Genomic DNA, 25182 nt, shown 5'->3' with positions numbered 1-25182 from the left:
AGGAGGAAGATCCTCTCAACCCAGGCCCCACAGGAGATCTACAAATCAAGATCAGCCAAATGTGAGCTCACAATTAAAAAAAAGTTTTTTTCCCAACACAGAAACAGCTCATCATAAGTGAGAGACAGAAAACAGGCTTCCAAGGATATCAGATGTTTATCAGATGAAGAAAAATATGCATGCTGGAAATGTTTACAGAAATAAAAGAGGGTGAGGGGTCAAAAGCAGCAAAACTGATTAAGTAGCTTTGAAAAACAAAACAAATAGAATTTCTAGAAGTTAAAAAAAAAAATCAGGGGACTTCCCTGGTGGTGCAGTGGATAAGACTCTGCACTCACAATGCAGGGGGCCCTGGTTCGATCCCTGGTCAGGGAACTAGCTCCCACGTGCCTGCCGCAACTAAGGAGCGTGCATGCCGCAACTAAGGAGCCCGCGTGCCGCAACTAAGGAGCCCGCGTGCCGCAACTAAGACCCAGTGCAACCAAAGGAAAAAAAAAAAATCAATGGATGAGTTAAACGGAGTCCAAGAGAGAATCTGTGAACTGGAAGACAAAGATGAAGAAATTATTCAGGACACAACACAGAGAGATGGAGATGGAAAAGATGAGTGAGTGAGGAAGAGCACAGAAGGGAGAACAAGTTGGTCTAACACACATCTAACCTGAGTTCTAGATAGAAAGAATAGAGAGAATGAGGGGAAATTTCAACAAGGCAATGGCTGAGACTTTCTGCAACTGAAAGGAAAGAAGTGCAAGAGAACCCCAAACAGGGAAAATAAAACTAAATCCACACCTAGAGACAGCAGAGTGAAACCACAGAAAATTAAAGACAAGGAAAAACCAGCCAAAAGAAGAGAAAAAGTCCTTTAAACAACTTCTCAGTAATAACAGTGGAAGTCAAACCAATCACCTCTTCAAAGGTCTGAGAGAAAACACCTGTCATCCTGGAATGATAAAGGACTAGTAAAACCACCTTTCAGGAATGAGTATGAAATAAAGATGTTCTGGGATAAAAATACCGAGAGCAGAGAGCACTTGTGGCCAAGAGACCCTCACTACACAACATACTTTTGGAAGATATAAAATCATTCCAGAATAAAAGGTCTGAAATGCTGGCAAGAACAGTGAGAGAAGATTCAGGTAAATGTGCACGAGTATATGCAAATGTTGACTATACAGAACAACAATGCTGATTTGGGGTTAAATAAATAGAATAAACTCTATCTAGTCACTATTATGCCAAACAGTCACGTGCCATGCATCAGGGCAAAGTACCAGGAGCACAAAGATGCCAGGTGCACGGGGGGCCTCCAGCATCATGGTTTGGAGTGAACAGATACTTTCTTGGATACCTGTACCATGTTTGGCACAAAGGAAGGACTCAGTATCTGTTTGCTGAAAGAACGAATAAGTGCTGCATACCTCTGCCTGTGTCGATTACAGGTGAACGACACACCAGCCTTACATTAAAGATATGCCCCCCCCACGATGAACGTATTAAGTCAATTTGCTTTCCACCAACAGCAGCGTATTTAGCTGGTTCATAAGTGGGAGGTACAGTTTTATTCCATACAGAACTTAAAGTACAAGACTAGTAATGCTCAACTTAAAAAAAAAAAAAAGACAAGAAAAAGACCTCTCAGTCTTTGGGGTAGAATTTACTCATGTAAACGACCCAAGTTGCTCTTCTGACCCAACATAAATATGACCCACAAAAACGTGCTCAAAAATTTTACTACGAAAAATGCAGGGTCTGCATATTGATGTTCACATACAAAGCTAAGTGAACAGTCTCTATAAATTCACAGATGAGCTAAGATTGTAAAAAACGATGAGAAAGACAGTTGGGGAGGGAAGGCAAGCTAGTGAGAAAAGAGTAAATCATACAAAAAACAGCCTATAAAAAAATAAAAAAGCAGTTAATATACATGAATAATGGATGTCTGATTTAAAAGCAGTTTACTCTGATATGATGTAATTTTTGACAATCAGCCAGAGAGACTATTTTGTAAGTCCTTGCCAGAGATAAGTCAGCGCAAGAGGCTTGGTAACACGGCGTATCTGTGAACATGTGGAAAATGACTTTCACCACCATCCCAAAGGTGACTCTGCTGGCAAACAAAAACTTGCCTCTCAGGTGCTTTTAGCAGCAGCAAACAGCAAGATGCAGAGCCGAAGAAATGGACCCCTGACATGAGCACAGCTCCCTGAAACTCAGCAGCCCCGCAACAGTTTCCATGACATGCTTCTGGCACAGTCCACCCTCAAACGCGGCACAAAGGGAGAAGCAGCCTGAACTGCTTTCATGTTTAAGTTTTAATGAGAGGGACAAGCCCACGAGGACAGGATATTTCAGGGATGGGACGGTGTTGCTGAGCCTCGCCAGGCACCGGGCAGGCAGGCCCGTGTGCACTCCCCACCACCACGTGCCAATGCACCTGCAACCCCTGCTGTTCCAGGACTGGACTCTGCCCGGGAAGGCACTGCCAATCACCGCAGACTGTGCCAAACATGGGGCTTTGTGATGTGGGCAGATGCCTACAAAGGACCAGAGAGAGGCCAAACCAACACCTATTGTGACCTAGGCCTGAAAAGAACCCAGAGAGCAGGAGTGCACTTGGGTGAAAATGCAGGCCAATATGACCCAATCTCTCTCTCCCCCCACACCCACAGGTGCTGGAAATAATGAAGGAAGGTAGTGACCAGAATATGGTTCTCTGCTTTGCTTCAGGGATGTCTTTAGACAGTCTCTGTCCTAGTGCTAGAAGAAGGACAAGAGGTACGACTAACAAAGAACGGGTTGATGGGGTACATAAAATGAATAGGAAGCGCTCACTGTCAGAGCATTTAGCACAATGAAGAGATTATAATTAGTATGCAAATATATAACTCAAAGCTGAAAATCCTCATACTCCTTTCAGGTTCCCAGCAGGCCTCATCATAATAAAGAGCACAGACAGTTTTGAGCACTTCACAAATATTAACTACGTGTAACTAACCAAAGTCCCCACGAGAAAGAAAGTTATCATTAAATCTGTGTTATGTAGGGAGGATAACTGAGGCTGCAAACTACGAAATGAATTCTTCAAAATTAAAGACAACCTGGACATGATTTTTTTACATAGGAAGACTGCAAGTGAGAGCTGGTCGTGTAACAACACTCGTGAGCCTGTAGACGTCACACCGTACACGCAATTCAGGATATTACGGTGCTTGCGCGTCAGTTTGCAACCTGCCTGGCAACTTCTCATTTGGCCCCAAGTTAGACTGGACAAAGGCTTAGAAGTGGGTAGACAGGCAGAATGTGGCTACAATCACATCGCCGAGACAAATGACAGCTGATGCAGGAGCATGAAAAACTGCAGTGAACTACTGGCGCCTTTGGTGTAGGGCACACAGTCCACCCCAGTCCCCTTCACACGCTTAAGGGCATAACAACCTTTCACTATATGGTACTACGTGGTACACGACAGTGCCGGCACAAACGTGATCAGCAGCGTCTTGCACTCGAAGTGCACCGCAAGTAGCAGCTGTTAGTAATCATGATATCCCTTTCACACAAATCCTCTCAGAATATCATTCCATCTGACTCTCACAACCAGCACAGGAAGACAAACACTACCATACACATTTTATGCATAAAGACACTGAGGCTTAAAATAATTGAAATAACTTACTCCAAATTACACAGGTAACAAGAGCAGCTGAGGACGCACTAGGCTGAGCCCCGCTAATCTCATTTCTGGGTCAGTGTTTGCCACCATATGACAAGCCTTCTCCTGAGTCCTGGCAAAAATGGTTAGTAATGCCTAAGACTTATAGTGTCCTCTTACGTGCAAAACACTGTGACTACACGTCCTCTCACCTGATCCCCACCATGCCATGCAGTGGCTACCATGATTTTACTCACTTTGTATATGAGGAAGCAGAGGTGTAGAGAGGCCAAATCACTTACACAGAACTGAAGGTTTGGAACCAGAATTCAAAGCTGGGTGGGTGGACCTCCAACTACCCCCGGGTGCTCAAAGTGCGGCTCTGGACTAGCAGCATCGGCAGCACTGGGCACAACAGACCCTCAGGCCCCGACCCAGAAACGGTGAGTCAGAAGCCTTCGGGGTGGAGGCCCAAGATCTGTATTTTTCTGATACTCCCTGGCATTTGAGAACCCCCGCACTACACTGACACTGACTGCCTCCCAAGCCAAAAAAGAATCGGAAACATTAAAGCAGTGGTACTCAGCTCTAAATGCTCACTTCCTGCCTCCCAGCTGACGGCAATCTGGTTAAGAATAGCGCTGGGTAGTAACAGTAAGGCAAGGTGAGATGCAGACCCTGTGTACTGTAAGTGTAAGGGAAGGGAGGTGTTCACTGAGAGCCACAACAGTTGGGAAGGCTTCTTCTGATAAGTGGGACCCTGGATGGACCTTTCCTGAAAGGACACGGAGGGACAGGAGGGGAAGAGGGAATGCTGTTGCTAGTCCGGGATAAACATGGCATATTCTGGACTGCACAGGCTCCTTTTGCAGGTGCAGGGTGGAGAGTGGCAGGCTGACTCTCCAGGGTCTGGAAGGCCAGGCAGAAGGTGCGCACCAGCGAGTCACCCACAGTCCTTGGCACGCAGCCACTGCTCCGACAAAATGTGAAAGGGACCATGAGGAGGGACACTGACAGGTGGCACAAGAGACCAAAGGTGGGGAAAGGGCAGGGGCAGGTGAAGGAGGGGAGTGCTGGGGAAGAAGTATTCTCATGTCATTTTCAACATATGCTTTAAAACTTATTGTGGAACATGAGATAGGAGTTCACACCCTAAGGAAACTCCGCAGTCCAGAGAGGCCACCTAGGGGAACAGGCAGAGCCTGGGCCAGAGGTCCTAACCTAGAAAGATCCAAAGAAATGTGGGTATTGAATTCGGTCCTGGTCCAGTTGGTCAGTCCCATATCAATGGACCACCTGCAGCAGGAGACGGTCAGAACCCAGCTCACGGCAGAACTGCTTCCCCTACGTGGCGATTCCTGGCCTCACTGTGACCCACTGAAAACCTCCCGAGTCCCTTAATCTGGAGTGTGATTGTTCAAATGTGGACTGAGCTGGGGTTTTCCTTTGACTATCTACAAAACTGGATTTACCCTGTAAATTAATAACACACTGAGAGGATGCTTAAGAGAGTTAACTTTGCGCCCATTAGAAGAACTCATCTGCAACTCAGTAACTGATAAGTTAATTATAAACTCACTCTCTAACACAGTGCCTTATAGACTGAAGTGCCGGGTAAATTAAAAAATCATATTCATCTACATATTGAATAAAAAGCAGAAGCCCTCTACTTTGTAATTTTTGTTAGTTTAAGCTGCTACGTGTACTTGAAAACAATAAAATGTCTTAAATATTGTGAAATTCAAACTCATTCAGGCCATTTTCTGTGTGCCCTCTTCTCCTACCCTCTATCAAACCAACACCATCTGTCTCAACTGTCTGGATATATACACACGGAAAGCCTGCAGCCTATTCTACAGTGTTACTGTTACTGATTATAGAGCAAAGGTAAACATTTCCAATAGGCCCCACTGATCTGAAAAACGAGCTGATTTTTAACCCTAACAAACTAGTTGCTGCTCATCTGGCACAAAGAAGCCAAAGCCACCTATTCAAAGAGTGAAATAAACGCCAAGATCAATTCCAAGTTCACACTCTCCCATGGGTATGGAACGGTAAACCTGGATGGAAATCCCACATAAGTAATCAGGAAAGCCATTAGAAAAATTAGGCCCTATATAAAATTCTAAACTTAATTCAAAAGACAAATGAGGGCTTCCCTGGTGGCACGGTGGTTAAGAATCCACCTGCCAACTCAGGGAATACGGGTTCAAGCACTGGTCCGGGAAGATCCCACATGCCACGGAGCAACTAAGCCCAGGCGCCACAGCTACTGAGCCTGCGCTCTGCAGCCCACGAGCCACAACTACTGAAGCCCACGCACCTACAGCCCGTGCTCCGCAACAAGAGAAGCCACCGCAACGAGAAGCCTGCACACTGCAACAAAGAGTAGGCCCTGCTTGCCGCAACTAGAGAAAGCCCGCGTGCAGCAACGAAGACCCAATGCAGCCAAAAATAAATTAATTTTTTTTTAAAAAGGCACATGAGAAAAAAGGAAATGATCATCATATATGTCAATGTAATGGTCTTGTAAAAACTTGCTCAGTGCTTCTAGAATTCTGATCAATGTTTTTAGAAATTAGAAAACGATACACGTGTCATGATATACAAAAACTACACCAGTGTGAGTGAAGACAAAAGATACTTAAGACACAGTGCCGGCCCTCTCCAATGAGGCTCCACATCTCAAAGTGACCATACACGAAGTGACTCAGCATTCACATTAATTTAACTGCATTCATCCTGCAAAAAGTTGAATTCCCCCAGCCCTTCCTATTCTAAATGTATTCTTGTAAAACAACTCTCAGGAAAATGACTCCTAGCAGGTATGGCTTTAGCACAGCTCCCACACCAGCCCACGGCACCTGTGCTCCAGCCCGCCAGGACCACCCCAGCAATACTTCCTGGCCCCCCCAGAAACCCTCCTCCAGGCCTGGTGCCTCTGCCTGGACTGCTCCCTTGCCCAGGATTTCTGATGAACTCTGACCTGACCCCAAAGCTGGTGGGGATGGGGAGGTGAAGGAGGTGCCTAACAAGTCTTGAGCACCATCCATAAGCACATTACCTCCTTTCCCCAAGTATTCTCCCATTTCCAAATGGGAAGCCTGAGGCACGTAAGCAGCTTGCCTAGGGCTTATCTGACTCCAAGTCCCCAATGGTTATACCACTACCTGACTTAGCTGAAAATACTTTTCCCTGTATTCACTTTCTATAACTTCCATCACTCCCTCCCAGGAGTAGCTCAGGATCACTGGAGATCCTGAAGCACTCTTCGCTTCTACAAGAAGTGGCAGTGTTCTAAGAAATAGTTTTTGCAGAATCACCCATCGTGGTTGTAGAGAATATCAGAGGTGGTCGGGTCCTCAAAGGTCTCTAAGTCAGAGACATTGTCTTGAGAAGCCCTTGGGGCTCTATGGAGGCATTTCAGGGTTTTCACAACATGTGAAAACTATTCATTATCAACAATACACTAACAATTATATCAATTATTGATACATTCTATTTATTTTTTTTATACAGCAGGTCCTTATTAGTCATCCATTTTATACACATCAGTGTATACATGTCAATCCCAACCTCTCAAATCATCCCACCACTGCCACCCCTCCACTTTCCCCTTTGGTGTCCGTACGTTTGTTCTCTACATCTGTGTCTCTATTTCTGCCCTGCAAACCGGTTCATCTGTACCATTTTTCCAGATTCCACATATATGCATTAATATATGACATGTGTGTTTCTCTCCCTGACTTACTTCAGTCTGTATGGCAGTCTCTAGGTCCATCCATGTCTCTACAAATGATCCAATTTCGTTCCTTTTAATGGCTGAGTAATATTCCATTGTATACATGTACCACATCTTCTTTATCTGTTTGTCTGTCAATGGGCATATAGGTTGCTTCCATGACCTAGCTATTGTAAACACTGCTGCAGTGAACACTGGGGTGCATGTGTCTTTTTGAATTATGGTTTTCTCTGGGTATATGCCCAGTAGTGGGACTGCTGGGTCATATGGTATCTTCTATTTTTACTTTTTTAAGGAACCTCCAGACTGTTCTCCATAGTGGCTGTTATCGATTTACATTCCGACTAACAGTGCAAGAGGGTTCCCTTTTCTCCACACCCTCTCCAGCATTTGTTGTTTGCAGATTTTCTGAAGATGCCCATTCTAACCAGTGTGAGGTGATACCTCATTGCAGTTTTGATTTACATTCCTCTAATAGTTAGTGATGTTGAGCAGTTTTCAGTGTGCCTCTTGGCCATCTGTATGTCTTCTTTGGAGAAATGTCTATTTAGGTCTTCTGCCCATTTTTTCATTGGGTTGTTTCTTTTTTTAATATTGAGCTTCATGAGCTGTTTGTATATTTGGAGATTAATCCTTTGTCCATTGATTCGTTTGCAAACATTTTCTCCCATTCTGAGGGTTCTCTTTTCAACTTGTTTATAGTTTCCTTTACTGTGCAAAAGCTTTTAAGTTTCATTAGGTCCCATTTGTTTACTTTTGTTTTTATTTCCATTTCTCTAGCAGGTGGGTCAAAAAGGATCTTGCTGTGATTTATGTCATACAGTGTTCTGCCTATGTTTTCCTCTAAGAGTTTGATAGTGTCTGGCCTTACATTTAGGTCTTTAATCCATTCTGAGTTTATTTTTGTGTATGGTGTTAGGGAGTGTTCTAATTTCATTCTTTTATACGTAGCTGTCCAGTTTTCCCAGCACCACTTATTGAAGACACTGTCTTTTCTCCATTGTATATCCTTGCCTCCTTTGTGTCATAGATTAGTTCACTATAGGTGTATGGGTTTATCTCTGGGCTTTCTATCCTGTTCCACTGATCTATATTTCTGTTTTCGTGCCAGGACCATATTGTCTTCATTACTGTAGCTTTGTAGTACAGTCTAAGGTCAGGGAGTCTGATTCCTTCAGCTCCGTTTTTTTCCCTCAAGACTGCTTTGGCTATTTGGGGTCTTTTGTGTCTCCATACAAATTTTAAGATTTTTTGTTCTAGTTCTGTAAAAACTGCCATTGGTAATTTGATAGGGATTGCGTTGAATCTGTAGATTGCTTTGGGTAGTATAGTCATTTTCACAATATTGATTGTTCCAATCCAAGAACATGGTACATCTCTCCATTTGTTTGTGTCATCTTTGATTTCTTTCATCGGTGTCTTATAGTTTTCTGAGTACAGGTCTTTTACCTCCTTAGGTGGGTTTATTCCTAGGTATTTTATTCTTTTTGTTGCAATGGCGAATGGGATTGTTTCCTTAATTTCTCTTTCTGATCTTTCATGGTAGTATATAGGAATGCAAGAGATTTCTGTGGATTAATTTTGTATCCTACTACTTTACCAAATTCATTGATTAGCTCTCGTAGTTCTCTGGTGGCATCTTTAGGCTTCTCTATGTATAGTATCATGTCATCTGCAAACAGTGACAGTTTTACTTCTTCTTTTCCAATTTGTATTCCTCTTATTTCTTTTTCTTCTCTGATTGCCATGGCTAGGACTTCCAAAACTATGTTGAATAATAGTGGCCAGAGTGCACATCCTTGTCCTGTTTCTGATCTTAGAGGAAATGATTTCAGTTTTTCACCATTGAGAAGGATGTTTGCTGTGGGTTTGTCGTATATAGCCTTTATTATTTTGAGGTAGGTTCCCTCTACGCCCACTTTCTGGAGAGTTTTTATCATGAATGGGTGTTGAATTTTGTCAAAAGCTTTTCTACATCTATTGAGATTATCATATGGTTTTTCTTCTTCAATCTGTTAATGTGGTGTATCACACTGATTTGCATATGTTGAAGAATCCTTGCATCCCTGGGATAAATCCCACTTGATCATGGTGTATGATCCTTTTAATGTGTTGTTGGATTCTGTTTGCTAGGATTTTGTTGAGGATTTTTGCATCTATGTTCATCGGTGGTATTGGTCTGTAATTTTCTCTTTTTGTAGTATCTCTGGTTTTGGTAACAGGGTGATGGTGGCCTCATAGAATGAGTTTGGGAGTGTTCCTTCCTCTGCAATTTTTTGAAAGAGTTTGAGAAAGATGGGTGTTAGTTCTTCTCTAAATGTTTGATAGAATTCACCTGTGAAGCCATCTGGTCCTGGACTTTTGTTTGCTGGAAGATTTTTAGTCACAGTTTCAATTTCATTACTTGTGATTGGTCTGTTCATATTTTCTGTTTCTTCCTAGTTTAGTCTTGGAAGAATTTGTCCATTTCTTCCAGGTTGTCCATTTTATTGGCATAGACTTGCTGGTAGTAGTCTCTTAGGATGCTTTGTATTTCTGCAGTGTCTGTTGTAATTTTCATTTCTAATTTTATTGATTTGAGTCCTCTCCCTCTTTTTCTTGATGAGTCTGGCTAATGCTTTATCAATTTTGTTTATCTTCTCAAAGAACCAGCTTTTAGTTTTATGGATCTTTGCTATTGTTTTCTTTGTTCTATTTCATTTATTTCTGCTCTGATCTTTATGATTTCTTTCCTCCTACTAACTTTGGGTTTTGTTTGTTTTTCTTTCCCTAGTTCCTTTAGGTGTGAGTGGAGATTGTTTGACATTTTTCTTCTTTCGTGAGGTTGTATTGCTATAAACTTCCCTCTTAGAACTGCTTTTGCTGCATCCCATAGGCTTTGGATCGTTGTGTTTTTGTTGTCATTTGCCTCTCAGTATCTTTTGATTTCCTCTTTGATTTCTTCAGTGACCTCTTGGTTATTTAGTAACATATTGTTTAGCCTCCATGTGTTTGTGTTTTCTACATTTTTTCCTCCTGTAATTGATTTTTAATCTCATAGCATTGTAGTCAGAAAAGATGCTTGATATGATTTCAATTTTCCTAAATTTACCAAGGCTTGATTTGTGACCCAAGATGTGACCTATCCTGGAGAATGTTCCGTGTGCACTTGAGAAGAAAGTGTAATCTGCTGTTTTCAGATGGAATGTCCTATAAATACCAATTAAATCTATCTGCTCTATTGTGTCATTTAAAGCTTGTGTTTCCTTATTTTCTGTCTGGATGATCTGTCCATTGGTGTAAAAGTGAGGTGTTAAAGTCCCCCACTGTTATTGTGTTACTGTCAGTTTCCTCTTTTATAGCTGTTAGCAGTTGCCTTATGCATTGAGGTGCACCTATGTTGGGTGCATATATATTTATAATTATCTTCTTGGATTGATCCCTTGATCATTATGTAGTGTCCTTCCTTGTCTCTTGTGACATTCTTTATTTTCAAGTCTATTTTATGTGATATGAGCATTGCTACTCCAGCTTTCTTTTGATTTCCATTTGCATGGAATATGTTTTCCCATCCCCTCACTTTAAGTCTGTATGTGTCCCTAAGTCTGAAGTGGGTCTCTTGTAGACAGCATATATATGGGTCTTGGTTTTGTATCCATTCAGCAAGCCTGTGTCTTTTGGTTGGAGCATTTAATCCATTCACGTTTAAGGTAATTATCGATATGTATGTTCCTATGACCATTTTCTTAATTGTTTTGGGTTTGTTTTTGTAGGTCTTTTCTTCTCCTGTGTTTCCCACTTAGAGAAGTTCCTTTAGCGTTTGCTGTAGAGCTGGTTTGGTGGTGCTGAATTCTCTTAGCTTTTGCTTATCTGTAAAGCTTTTGATTTCTCCCTCGAATCTGAATGAAATCCTTGCTGGGTAGAGTAATCTTGGTTGTAGGTTCTTCCCTTTCATCACTTTAAATATGTCATGCCACTCGCTTCTGGCTTGTACAGTTTCTGCTGAGAAATCAGCTGTTAACCTTATGGGAGTTCCCTTGTATGTTACTTGTCATTTTTCCCTTGTTGCTTTTAATAATTTTTCTTTGGCTTTTTGTCAACTTGATTACTATGTGTCTTGGTGTGTTTCTCCTTGGGTTTTGCTTCCTGGACTTGGGTGGCTATTTCCTTTCCCACGTTAGGGAAGTTTTCGACTGTAATCTCTTCAAATACTTTCTCGAGTCCTTTCTCTCTCTCTTCTCCTTCCGGAACCCCTATAATGCGAATGTTGGTGTATTTAATTTTGTCTCAGAGGTCTCTTAGGCTGTCTTTTCATTCTTTTCTCTTTATTCTGTTTCACGGCAGTAAATTTCACCATTCTGCCTTCCAGGTCACTTATCCGTTCTTCTGCCTCAGTTATTCTGCTACTGATTCTTTCCAGTGTATTTTTCATTTCAATTATTGTATTGTTCATCTCTGTTTGTTTGTTCTTTAATTCTTCTAGGTCTTTGTTAAACATTTCTTGCATCTTCTTGATCTTTGCCTCCATTCTTTTTCTGAGGTCCTGGATCATCTTCACTATCATTATTCTCACTTCTTTTTCTGGAAGGTTGCCTATCTCTGCTTCATTTAGTTGTTTTTCTGGGGTTTTATCTTGTTCCTTCATCTGGTACATAGCCCTCTGCCTTTTCATCTTGTCTATCTTTCTGTGAATGCAGTTTTCGTTCCACAGGCTACAGGATTGTAGTTCTTCTTGCTTCTGCTGTCTGCCCTCTGGTGGATGAGGCTATCTAAGAGGCTTCTGCCAGCTTCCTGATGGGAGAGAGTGGTGGTGGGTAGAGCCGGGTGTTGCTCTGGTGGGAAGAGCTCAGTAAAACTTCAATCTGATTGTTTGCGGATGGGTGGGGCTGAGTTCCCTCCCTGCTGGTTGTTTGGCCTGAGATGACCCAGCAATGGAGCCTACAGGCTCTTTGGTGGGGTTAATGGCAGACTGCAGGAGGGCTCATGGCAAGGAGTACTTTCCAGAACTTCTGCTGCCAGTGTCCTTGTCCCCGTGGTGAGCCACAGCCGCCCCCCAACTCTGCAGGAGACCCTCCAATACCAGCAGGTGGGTCTGGTTCAGTCTCCTATGGGGGTCACTGCTCCCTTCCCCTGGGTCCTGACACACACACTATTTTGTGTGTGCCCTCCAAGAGTGCAGTCTCTGTTTCCCCCAGTCATGTCGAAGTCCTGCAATCAAATCCTGCTAGCCTTCACAGTCTGATTCTCTGGGAATTCCTCCTCCCGTTGCCGGACCCCCAGGTTGGGAGGCCTGACGTGGGCCTCAGAACCTTCACTGCAGTGGGTGGACTTCTGTGGTATAAGTGTTCTCCAGTTTGTGAGTCACCCCCCCCAGCGGTTATGGGACTTGATTTTATTGTGATTGCGCCCCTCCTACCATCTCAATGCAGCTTCTCCTTTGTCTTTGGATGTGGGGTATCTTTTTGGTGAGTTCCAGTGTCTTCCTGTCGACTCTTCAGCAGTTAGTTGTGATTCCGGTGCTCTCCCAAGAGGGAGTGAGCGCACGTCCTTCTACTCCGCCACCTTGAGCCAATCTCTTACCACCGATACATTTTAATATTAAAACATGTACAAAATGCATATGAATATTCAATCCTCATCTACGTATTTACCTGTATAACTTTTCAGTACTTTGGAATTCAGCAAATTAACCATGAAGGTCTCCCTACGACCTCATGTCCATCTCAACATGGAGAAAACCACCTCTGTATCACTAAGTTGCAGTTAAAGCCCACGAGGAGGTAAGCCCCGACGTGGATGTCACGTTTGAGACATCCCTGTTTGCAGCACGGTCAGATATCCAGCAAATAGTGTGTGTTCAGTAAGCAGTCGTTCACAATGACAGCAACGTTAGCAACAAAAGTGGACCCTCTGGTAGTCAACATCACTCAGCAACCCAGAAAACTGGTCTCCAAGAGCTATTTTCTTAAACTTTTCCAAGCAGAAAGTAAATAAATATGAAAAATGTTAAAGGTTTAAGGTGAAAGTGAAGAGGAAATGAGATACTTATTTACTTTGTGAACTTTCAATTTCAAATTATTCATCCTGCTTGTAAAATACAGTTTTTAGTTCTCCTCTGGAATGGAACCTTGAACAAAAGGAAAGATGGATTTCATACTCTGGTGTAGGTATGGAGAATGGTGCCAGAATCCATGAGCCTTTGATCCCAAAGGCTCTTCCAGGCAGGTATTTCAACTTGTGACGAGTGCAATAACCAATCCAGAGTCTTTTCACGTCCGCGTACAGGGAATGATTATCCTAAGAGACGTTAGCAATTATTTTCCAGCGTGATGTAAGCTGAGGCAGCAGCGCCAAGCCAGTGTCCTTGTCAAACACACCCCAGCCTCCTGGATTACTTCACTCACGTCACCCTGATTAGGATGCGTGCCGCGTGCTGCTAAATACAATCTGCCACCGAATGCCAAGCACTTCAGAACTAAATTAGGAAATATGTCCAAATACACAAAATGATGCTGAGAGCTGTAAGTGGGTCTCTCTCTTCCTTTATGAGGCATGAGATTCATCGTCAACATAATGCTCTTAAATGAGGCAATTCTATCTCCTAACCCTCCACCTCTGAGAGCAAAATTTAATTCAGGCAGCAAAAGAATTAATAAAGATGATTAGCATCATAAAAACGTTTTCATGGGTGGAAGTATTTTTGACAGATTCAGGAAGTATGAGACTAAAAACAAATTTTAAAGGGCTATTTGGGCACAAAGGGCCACATTAAGAGAGTTGACACTGATCTTTGCCCTGCAACATGATGAAGAGATGAGGCCAGAGTAACTGCTATTCCATTTGTTTTCTTTTACAATCATGTGCCACTTAGCAACGACTACCTTTAAGATCATTTATGCCACTGAAGTGTGAGAACCCAAGAATGCAACGTCAACACTCAAGAGTCCATTTTCACCTAAAAGTAAAAGACGTTCAAGCAGCCCTTCTCACCACATACCCCCTGCCCAGAAAGACACAGGAATTGATGAAAAAGTACCAAACAATTTCCTGCCCAATCATTCCTGCCAGCAATAAGCATGGCCCTTAGGAGATCCCGTTAGAGAAGTAACAGGAGAGCAATGGGTTCCTCAATCCATTTCAGAAACCCTCAGCTCCCAAATAGCCTCCAAGGACAGACCAGCTCAACACGACTCCACAGGTAAAGGGAAAAGTTTAAACCACCTAACTGCTTAAAGAATCAAGGGGGCTTCCCTGGTGGCGCAGTGGTTAAGAATCTGCCTGCCAATGCAAGGGACACAGGTTCGAGCCCTGGCCTGAGGAAGATCCCACATGCCACGGAGCAACTAAGCCCATGCGCCACAACTACTGAGCCTGAGCTCTAGAGCCCGCAAGCCACAACTACTGAGCCCACGTGCCACAACTACTGAAGCCTACGTGCCTAGAGCCCATGCTCCGCAGCAAGAGAAGCCACGACAATGAGAAGCCCGCGCACCACAACAAGGAGTAGCCCCCACTCACCCCAACTAGAGAAAGTCTGCACACAGCAACGAAGACCCAACGTAGCCAATAAATTAATTAATTAATTTAAAAAAAAGAATCAAGGAACGTGGGTGCTGGACAGGAGACCAAAAGTCACATGTCCAACCCTCCTCATTTTACAAAAAAGAGGCAGATGAGCCTACTGTCTTTAAAGAACCATGGGTTCTCCCTCAAATGGTAGCAAACAAGCCGAGAAGGGGCACATATCAGTGTGTGCTGTAGCTCTGTCCACCCTAATGGTGGTCTGATAAGGCTGTCAGTCCCACTGCACTGATTCTAGGTAAAGCATGTGATTCTAGATGAGGTCATTCATCCTCAAAGCAAAGAGCTACAAAATAACTTAAATGAAGGCAGGACCAGACAGAGCTCTGTTTATTCCTTCTGGCCTCATTTTGTTGTGACCCTTCTGTAAAGCCTGTGAGAGGAAAGATGTTAAGGAACTGCTAGGAGAATGGGATGCACTGCCATCCTCCACTTTCCAAGGAACACCTACTATAGAGGGCAACAGCTATCAAAATCATGAAGGCACAGCACCCTCTGACCCAGCAAGTCTTTACTTTGAGGAACTAATCCTACAAATACATTCATGTGGACCAAGTGTTGTTCACAATAGCAAAAGACTGGGAGCAAGCTAACATCCATCAATAGGGGGTGGGGTTGCAGAATTACTTAAGGTACAACTACAAGGTGTAATATCATAAAATTGCAAAAAATAAAACCTACCAGGAAGTTCTTTATTATGTTATAAGAAATGATGAAATGATCTCTAAGAGATTCTGTTGCACAAAAAAGCAAGAGGCAGGACAAAAATAGAGTATTTTACTATTTATATTTTTTAGAAAGAGGGGATTGAGGGCATGTATGGACAATTTGCTTACATATGCATAAAAAATCTCTGGAAGGATGTGCGAGACACTGGCAACACTGATTTAGCTGCTCCAGGAAGAGAAACTGGGTGGCAGGTTGAAAAGAGTGGGAAGGAGTCATCCCACTGCACACCTTTCCTTTCATGTCTTTTGATTTCTGAATCAGGTGAATGCATTACCTAGTCAAAAAATACTTTTTTTTTTTAAAGATGTTTAAAGATCTGCTCTTTTAAGAAAGAGTGCAAATAGATAATAGCCTTTTTTTTCCCTACAACTTTACGTGGCCAAAGAAAGAACATGCTGGCAAACCCAAGCGTGGCCCCTAATGTTAGAGCACTAACACCTTCTCTAAGCCTTCCTACCAGAGCTGGCAATGACTGAACCAGCTGTATTCACAAGCCTTTTCTTAAGATTAAATGGGTAAACTTCTGCTAAGTTACTTGGTTTCATTTCCTTAGAAAACTAAGTATGTTTCCTAACAGAGCTAAGTTACTTGACAAGTACCCGTCTGCGGAAACCTGTGCACAATGTTGTTTTGATGCTCCGACGCCAGGACACAACTGGTGCTCTGTAACTCTCCGCGATAAATACATGACGGGCTGGCTAGCAGATACGCGAATGGATGCGTCTGAACCATTATGACTGATGCTCAGACAGCTGTGGTGTCTATAAAATGCTAATGTGACCATCATATGGTGTAAAGACATTTTCCAAGTAAACAAAAGTAACACTGCTGAAATACTCCTACAGGTCAGGGAAATTTCAGTTCCTGACTAAAATTCTATTACCAACATTTGAACTTCATGTCTGCTTTTATCACAGTTAATCAACAGTGGACTTTAGCTAACCCCCAGTTCTGTATCAGGTATAAAGGAAGATAAACCAGACTCTGTGTTCTCATAAAGCCTTCATCTGAGTCCTAAACATACAGGCCCAGAGGCACAGACACAAACCCTCACGTGGACACAGCTCCAGGCAAACTCTACTGCTCCCAGTCGCATACCAACCTAGTAAAACGTGCCGCCAGGCCGGATGGAGACCGACAGGACCAAAGCGTGGAGCTCACAAGCAAGGTGACACAGAGCCTGCACATAAGACTTAAGAATTATGACAGTACATTATGGGGTGGCAGGATGCTACTAAAATCTCACAGAGCCACCCATTACATGGCTTAATTCACACAGAAATGTTGGTTTTTCTGAGGAAGCAGAAAATCCATTAAACATAATCAGACAGAAAGTCCTACCTCTGCAAAAAATAAGGAAAGTTTCACAGTTAAAGCTTGGCTTCCCTCACGTTCAAGTGGGTGGCGTTCATGTTGGAAAAGCATCTCAATGCAGTTACCACCAGCACTACTAACAACAACCCATCCACCCACACAAGTGTTTGAAGGTTTGGTGGTGTACTCAAAATACTTGCATGACTAAATGCTACTGTCAGATTTCAAAGAGGCACTTAAACACATTCTTGTAGCAAATTTACTTCCACTCTTAATTTTAAAACACCAATGAAAACTACCTGCTAACAAGTTATTAGAGGGACTATAAACTTTTAATAATGAATTTTTATCAAATTAACATAAGAATCAGCTAATTCTTATAACTAATGGTTTTTAATTGGGTTGGAAATACTGAGAGGCATCCAAAGAAGTGCTTACTTACATCAACACCTAAAGGATGCTCCCAGTCTATTTTTTTTTTTTCCAATCTAATTTTGTGCTGAGCTATCCCTTTAACTGGTTTCTCAAATATATCCACTGCAACTGTATCACTATAGAAACAGATCCACTCAGGTAAGTCAGAGAAATAGAACCTGTTAGGTGAAAAGTTTATTAAAAATATGAAAAATTTAAACCAGGCTAGGATTAAATAAACTATCACCTCACTACACTGAGAACTCGAGAAATAAGTGAGATAACTGAAACTTGAAAGCATGATGGATGAAAAATTAGAAAGCAAACAGTCTCTCTCCTCTCATCAAATGAGCTCACCAGGGATCAGAAAAGAAAGTGTTTTCGAAGGCCAAGAAAGGAACTGCCTTAGGAAACCAACTGCTGTCCCTTTCCCCCCACGTCCTGGGAAGACAAAACACAGGAATGACTTCATCACAGACTTTCCAGCTAAGATATGCTGACTATGCTCCAGCGAAGCAGGCCAGCTTGAGCACAAAGGGGTCCCTTCTCACAGTGAGACTAAACTAAGCCACATGTAGTTTCTACGGCTTTATCTAGCTTCCTGGGTGAAGCACATATAATTGGAGTCCATGTTGCAAAACCAGTGAACACCTAGATAGGTGAGATTTGACCTTACAGGTGACTGCATAGGAGAAACAAGATGTAAAAATCACAACCAGAGGCTAGACTCAAACTATGAGAGCTAGAAAGAACAGGAAGCACACAGTGATCGTTAACTCCAATGCCAGGTACTATGCTTAAAGCTTTACACATATGTTTTCATTTAATCCTACAATTCTGTGAAGTAGGTACCATTATGAACTCCCTTTTACAAATGAGGGAACTGAGGCATAACGAGGGTTAAGCAACCTGTTTAAGGTCACACAGAGTAGCAGGTGGTAGGCCTGCAGCTGGAACGCAGACGGTGTGCATCCAGAGACTGGCTCTTTTCCAGTTCACAACACTGCTACGTGAAAAGGGCCTCCTTCCTTGGGAGAAGGACGTCGTCAGAGGAGCTGCTGGCTCAGAGAAGTTCCTTCCCAGGGTTACACCCACTGCCAGCAGGGTCAAGACCCAGCAAAGTGGAGGAAAAGCAAAATAAAACGAACCTTTATCCCTCTCCCCCGATTCCACTGGAAGAGAAAGAGTTCTGTAAGTCAGCTTTAAGACTAAGTACTTGGCCTACAGTCAGGATGGTAAAATACTAAGTAGTGATAAAATTGAGTCATCATGCAAAGAATTTCAATTAAAAACTTATCTCCTTGTTTCTGGCTGAAAGAGTATCAGAGGCACTTTTACAAAGATAAGAATGTAAATTTTGATGCAACCTTTTTCGAAGGCAACTTGGCAATGTCCATCAACCCTCTGACCAAGCAACATAATTGCTAGCAATTTATCCTAGAGATTTACAAGTTGCAACACACACTGTAGCGCTGTCTGTAACAGCCCAAACAGAGAAAGCAACCTAAATGCCCACTAGTGAGGAGACTGGTTAAGCAGACTACGGGTTGTAAGCATCGCTGGAATTCTAGGGAGAGGGAGCTCACACGGAATGCTCTCCAGGGTACATTACTGAATAAAAACGTTGGGCACAGAACAGTATGTACACTATGATCTCATTTCAACAAAGGTATGTTTTTTAGTGTATAAATGTACCTATATATGCATTAAAATTTTCTAGATGGATACCTAAAAACTGTTAATAGTTTCTTCTGTGGAGTAGGGCTGGGGGAAGGGAAGAGAAAGAAAACAATTACTTATATCATTTTGAACTACCTGAATTTTTTTTAACCAGGCTGATATATATTACCTGAACATATCTTTTAAAAATATATTAGAGATCTTTAATTTTTAAATTGCCTTTAAAAAAATAAAATCCATGTTCTTTTTTGTTAATTGCACATCTTGCTATTTTTGTACCTTGTTTCCTTCGTACACCCATCCCAGACTCTTCACACCAAAAGCAGCCTGGTTGGAGGAGACATCTAGACATGTGACAGGCTGCCCGTAGACATAATGGAGGGTTCTGGCAGAGTCTTCGGCTTTTAGCAGGTATACCAGATCTCCAGCAGTGGCTACGGCCACAGGATACCTTCCAGTACCTGGAACTATTTCAAGGTAGTCAACCTGTTAAAGAATAAGAGTCATTTTAGTCCTTCAGGTCTCGCCTACAATTCATCCTGACTTGCTCAAAAATACACAATTCCTCCTACACATCAATGAGAAGACCAGCAACCCAACAGAAAAAGACGGGCCAAGGGCCAGTTCACAGGAAGTGAAACACAGCTCCTACACAAATGAAAAGATGCTCATCGTAAAAGAAACACAACACACTCCTAACAAGAGAAATAAAAGGTGAAAATTCACCAAGATAGCATTTTCATCTGTCTTATCAGTAAAGATCAATTAGTCTGATAAGACATTGGGCTGGAAGTGGAGAGGGGACAACCACATTTATGGATCCCATTAAGGCTGGTGGGATGTAATCTGGTCCAAAATCTGGGAACACTTAACACAATGTCAGATGAGCATAGGCTCTGACACAGCAAGTCACTTCTAGGAATTTATTTACAAATAAACGCACATTTATGCAAAACGACTGTGTACAACATTATTTGCTGTAGCACTATTTGGTCATAGCTAAAAACTAGAAAACCCTAAACATGCCTTACTAAGGGACTAATTAAATAACTTACAGTACATCCATGTATTGGAATACCATGTGGTCACAGAAAAAAGCAGGAAGACAACCTTTATAAACTCATACTAACGGGGTCACCTCTAAGATAAATTTGGGGGAAAAAAACAAGGTAACAGGATTCACAGTGTGCTACTATGTGTAAAGGTGGGGCAGAGGAAGTCTGTGACACGCTTGTCTTATACGTGCACAAATCTAACTAACAACGGCTGCCTTCAGGGAGGGAAAAGAGTTGTGGGACAGAGTGGAAAGGAGATTCTTACTGTAAACCTTATTGTGTTTTTTAAATTCTGAACCACAAGGCTAGAATAACTATTCAAAAATAAAAGTTTTTATTTTTTTCACAAGAAACTGAATAAATAACATAAAATTCACTCAGTTCCCAAATTAGCCAAAATCACATTTTATTTATTTATTTTTGCGGTACGCAGGCCTCTCACTGTTGTGACCTCTCCCGTTGCGGAGCACAGGCTCCGGATGCGCGGGCTCAGCGGCCATGGCTTATGGGCCTAGCCGCTCAGCGACATGTGGGATCTTCCCGGACCGGGGCACGAACCCGCGTCCCCTGCATCAGCAGGCGGACTCTCAACCACTGCGCCACCAGGGAAGCCCCGAAATCACATTTTAACATTTGTGCAAATAGCAAAAATGTGTTCCTAAAAGGTTAAAAGCACCCGAGTTATCTACTTTCTCCCGGTTTCAGTGCCATCCTAGGGTAGGAAGGCCACTGCAAGCACTTTTATGCCACACAGCCCTCCGGCCGCATCACTGCTACTACTTTCTCTAATCTGCGTAGGTATGAGGAGCTGCCTTTAAGAGTAACTTGCTGGGCTTCCCTGGTGGTGCAGTGGTTGAGAGCCCGCCTGCCGATGCAGGGGGCACGGGTTCGTGCCCCAGTCCGGGAAGATCCCACATGCCGCGGAGCGGCTGGGCCCGTGAGCCATGGCCGCTGAGCTTGCGCGTCCGGAGCCTGTGCTCCGCAACGGGAGAGGCCACAACAGCGAGAGGCCCGCGTACCGCAAAAAAAAAAAAAAAAAAGAGTAACTTGCTTTCCTATGTTCGTTAAGTGGCATGCTTCCCCCGAGTGCAGTTTACATCAGGTTTTCACCTCCCTGAGTGAATTCTGAGAGTACAGAAGCAGAAGGTAAGCCACCTATGTGATTATGAAAATCCATGGTCCCTGACAAGAAGCCAAACGAGTTCAAAGACCTGAATCCTGAGAACTGTCCAGAAGCGCTCGAGAGAGTAAACATCTGGGTGGCTCTGCTAGCCCTGAGGACCCACAGTGTGAGTAGTGGCCCCACATCCCCAGCCGAGGGCCCATCGCGAAGGACAGCTGTTCTAGGCCAGTATTACCAACCTGGGAACACTGCCACTGTGATTCAGGGAGCCTATCTGAGGAAGACAAAGATGGCCCAGCAGCCCGGGCCAGGGGCTGCCTTTTCCAGAGACAGTACATTCTGTGGCCAGCCCTCATCCAGGGTGAGAAATAACACATAAAGAGCGTTATAACACAGGGCTCCAGCAATGGCCGCTTCATTCCTCTCTCCCCTATCCTAAAAATCACTTCTTGCTTTCCTAAAATCAACATCCTCAGTCTAGCCATTTAATTCACCTTCATGCTGGATGTGTGATAGACCAAGAGGCTCAGACTGACTGCGGTTGTGCCATCTTCTGGGAACTGTAAACAACTTCAGAAAGCTTCCGGTCGATGCCAGGATGCCACCTTATTGCCAAGGCCGGATTTGCACTTTCTGAAGGGACTCACGTCTCAAGTAGTTGTCTGAATTCATATAGCTATTGTTGATCTACAGTGTTCTTTAGGCAGAAACCAAATAACAAGCACTATGTAGTTTTGAGAACAGACAGAAATATGGTACTTTCACATTTTTCTAATAAAACCCCAAGAGAAGAAGACAGCATCAGGCAGTTTTGAGAACACTACACTAGAACCGCAGAGGCTGAGCATTAGAGGCACAAGCAGCTTACAGAGGTGAAGCAGTGATGCCATGGCTTTTTAGTTATTCATGTCTAACAAGATTTTCACCAGGGGAAAAGGGACAGGAACAGGATTTGTTCCACGTCAGGCCATCAATTCATTATTCAGTGTTGGCTTTTCTGTTCACTCCCCCACCAGTGCCAAAATCAAGTTTGCTTTAAATTAAATCCAAATTCAGCATAGACAGATTTCAGCTCTTCCTTCTTACCACCAAATCATCTCCCACCATGCAAATGTTGAGGCTCATGTACAAGTGAACTCAGAAATAGGCTCTATGTAATGAACTAGTAAGGTTAACTGAGCTTCACACATGACGTCATGGAACACGGCTACCCGATTAACACTGACTTGAATCTATACTCACTCAAGAGTTACCCTTAATGCCAAGTGAGAAAATCTTCGGATGGAGAAAGTGTAGGATGGAAACTTTCTTTCCCATATAGCCTGCGATGGTACCACTGAACTCATCTTCACTTATGTATCAGGCCAGATCCTGATCTCAGATTTCCAGGGGTGAACGTTCTGTTAATGTGAAGGAGGCTGAGGACCACAGTGATGAGAAACTGCAACCCCGATGTCAGCCTTGAGGTCAGAATCAACTTCTTATCAGGGGCAAGTCAATTCACTGCTCTAAGATTTTATTGGCTGCTTGGTAAATGAGGAAAATACAACTACTTACTCTGCAAGGCTGTTGTGAGATTTATGGACATGAGGCCCACAGGAAGCCCTGAGTGAATGAGCACAGCCAACATCATTACTATCTGTTTATATCAGACCCAGAGATTCTAAGAATGAAAAATAAAATGACCAGACTAAAAGCTCACCAGTTTCTGAACTTCAAATTCTGCAGCTATTTGCCAATATCCCTCCTCATTGGGGCGTAACATTACGACATCAAAAGCAGAAGCTGTGGCAACAGTTGCATCTTCCTGGCTGAGGGCTAGTGCTTGTATTCTTGCATCGTGCTCAAAACGATGAATAGGATACCTTCCAGTCCTTAGATCCCAAATATTAAGAAATCCTGTGTAGAAAAAAAATTCAGGTAACAATTTTAAATTCATTTAGTATGCACAATTATAAAATAATCATGCAACATAAAGAAAATATAAAAGATAAATAATAAATTGGTTAAAAAATCTGCATTACATATAACAAAGAGCCTATTTCCTTAATATATAAAGAGCTTCTAAGATTCAATAAGAAAAAAGCAACTGAAAAGTGAGCAAAGGACATGAGTGTGCTATGGTGTTCATAGAAAAAGAAATGCAGTTGACATATAAACATTTAAAAAATATAAAAATTCACTCACAATTAGAAAAATAAAAACTAAAATAGGATACTATTTTTCACCAATCAAATTGACAAAGACAAAAAATTTCATAAAACGTTTTGTTTTTGAGGATATGGGGAAACAGGCTTTCTCTTAAATTGTTCATAGGAATGTGAACTATTTCAACTAACTCTGGAGGCAATTTGATAATATCTACCAAATCACAAATGTATATAAGATAGTTACTACGTTTTAAATTATGTCAAAAGATTGGAAGCTACCTAAATGTCCACCAATAGAGAAATACTTAAATAATGGTATCTCCATAGTTTGGAATTTAAATAAAATGAGTAATTAAAAGAGTCAGCCTTATACATGAGCTATATAAAATGATCAACAAAATATACTGTTAAATGAAAAAAGGAAGGACAGAATAGTGGTATAGTATGCTATGTTACTTTTGCATTTTTAAAAATGTACAAGCACACATACACACAAATGTATACACAGAGTATCCTGGAAGGATACTTAAGAAACTTAACAATGAAAAAGAAATTGTTAAGAATTGTTAAGGCCTCTAAGGAAAGAAACCAGGGAAAAGGGACAAGAGTAGGAGAGAAATTTACTATAACATCCCCTTGTATATTCTGAAAAATTTCCCCAAAATTATCCTTGCCAAAAGGTAACTTTTTAAAAAATGCTTTCATGAGAGATCTAAGAAGAATGGGAGGACATAATTGTTCAGTAGTTTTAACATATGGAGTTCTTAATTCATTCCCTTATTTGTCTATGCAACACATAATTTTTTTCTAGTTTTGTTAAAATATAATTGACACAGAACATTATATAAGCTTAAGGTGTACAACAGAATGATTTGATATATGTATATACTGTGAAATGATTACCACAATAAGTTTAGTTAACATCACCTCACATAGTTACAAATGTCCTTTTCCTTATAATGAGAACTTTTAAGATCTATTCTCTCAGCAACTTTCAAATATACAATACAGTATTATTACCTATAGTCATCATGCTGTACATTACATCCCCAGAACTTATTTATTTTATAACTGGAAGTTTGTACCTTTTGACCACCTTCAACCAATTCCTGTACCCCTGGCAACCACAAATCTGATCTGTTTCTATGAGGTTCTTCTTTTTTTTAAGATTCCACATATAAATGAGATCATACAGCATTTGTTTTTTTCTCTTATCTCACTTAGCATAATGCCCTCAAGATCCATCTATGTTGCTGCAAATAGCAGGATTTCCTCCTTGGTTATGGCTGAGTAGTGTTCCACTGTATACATACACCACATCTTCTTTATCCACTCATCTGTCAACGGACACTTAGGTTATTTCCATGTCTTGGCTATTGTGAGTGAACACGAGGGTGCAGATATCTCTTCAACATAGTGATTTCATTTCTTTCAGATATATACCCAGAAGTCAAATCGCTGGATCACATGGTAGTTCTATTGTTAATTCTTTGAGGAAACTCCATACTGTTTTCCACAGTGGCTGCACCAGTTTACATGCCCACTAACACTGCATGAGGGCTCCCTTTTCTCCACATCCTCACCATTTGCTATCTCTTGTCTTTGATGATAGCCATTCTAAGAGATGAAGTAACATGCCAGAAATTATTATTGAGCACTTTTTATATGCCAGGCACTGACCTAGGCACTAGCAACATCTGAAAACAGCCACTAACCCACATTCTAAGAGGTTCTTATAAGTATTTTACATCCCTCCTCACCAC

The 25182-nt window shown here is 42.1% G+C and overlaps 1 protein-coding gene and 1 non-coding gene across 2 annotated transcripts in view; one reads left to right on the top strand and one right to left on the bottom strand.

The window, feature by feature from the left end:
• FBXW8 (F-box and WD repeat domain containing 8) overlaps positions 1 to 25182 on the bottom strand; it is a 114455-nt gene that overhangs the window by 25216 nt on the left and 64057 nt on the right. Inside the window, exons 6-7 of the mRNA XM_032603687.1 lie at positions 22972 to 23168; positions 19371 to 19577 (exon numbers count right to left, since the gene is read on the bottom strand). Of these exons, the coding sequence (XP_032459578.1) occupies positions 19371 to 19577; positions 22972 to 23168 (404 nt within the window). The remainder of the gene's footprint in view (positions 1 to 19370; positions 19578 to 22971; positions 23169 to 25182) is intronic.
• Positions 303 to 375, top strand: TRNAV-CAC. The gene has a single exon. It is a non-coding gene; the product is annotated as a tRNA-Val (tRNA).

This window comes from Phocoena sinus, chromosome 14, assembly GCF_008692025.1.
Source record: "Phocoena sinus isolate mPhoSin1 chromosome 14, mPhoSin1.pri, whole genome shotgun sequence".
In the NCBI taxonomy this organism is placed as follows: domain Eukaryota; kingdom Metazoa; phylum Chordata; class Mammalia; order Artiodactyla; family Phocoenidae; genus Phocoena; species Phocoena sinus.
The sequence above is the reverse complement of the archived record's forward strand: the minus strand, read 5'-3'. Positions and strand labels throughout refer to the sequence as shown.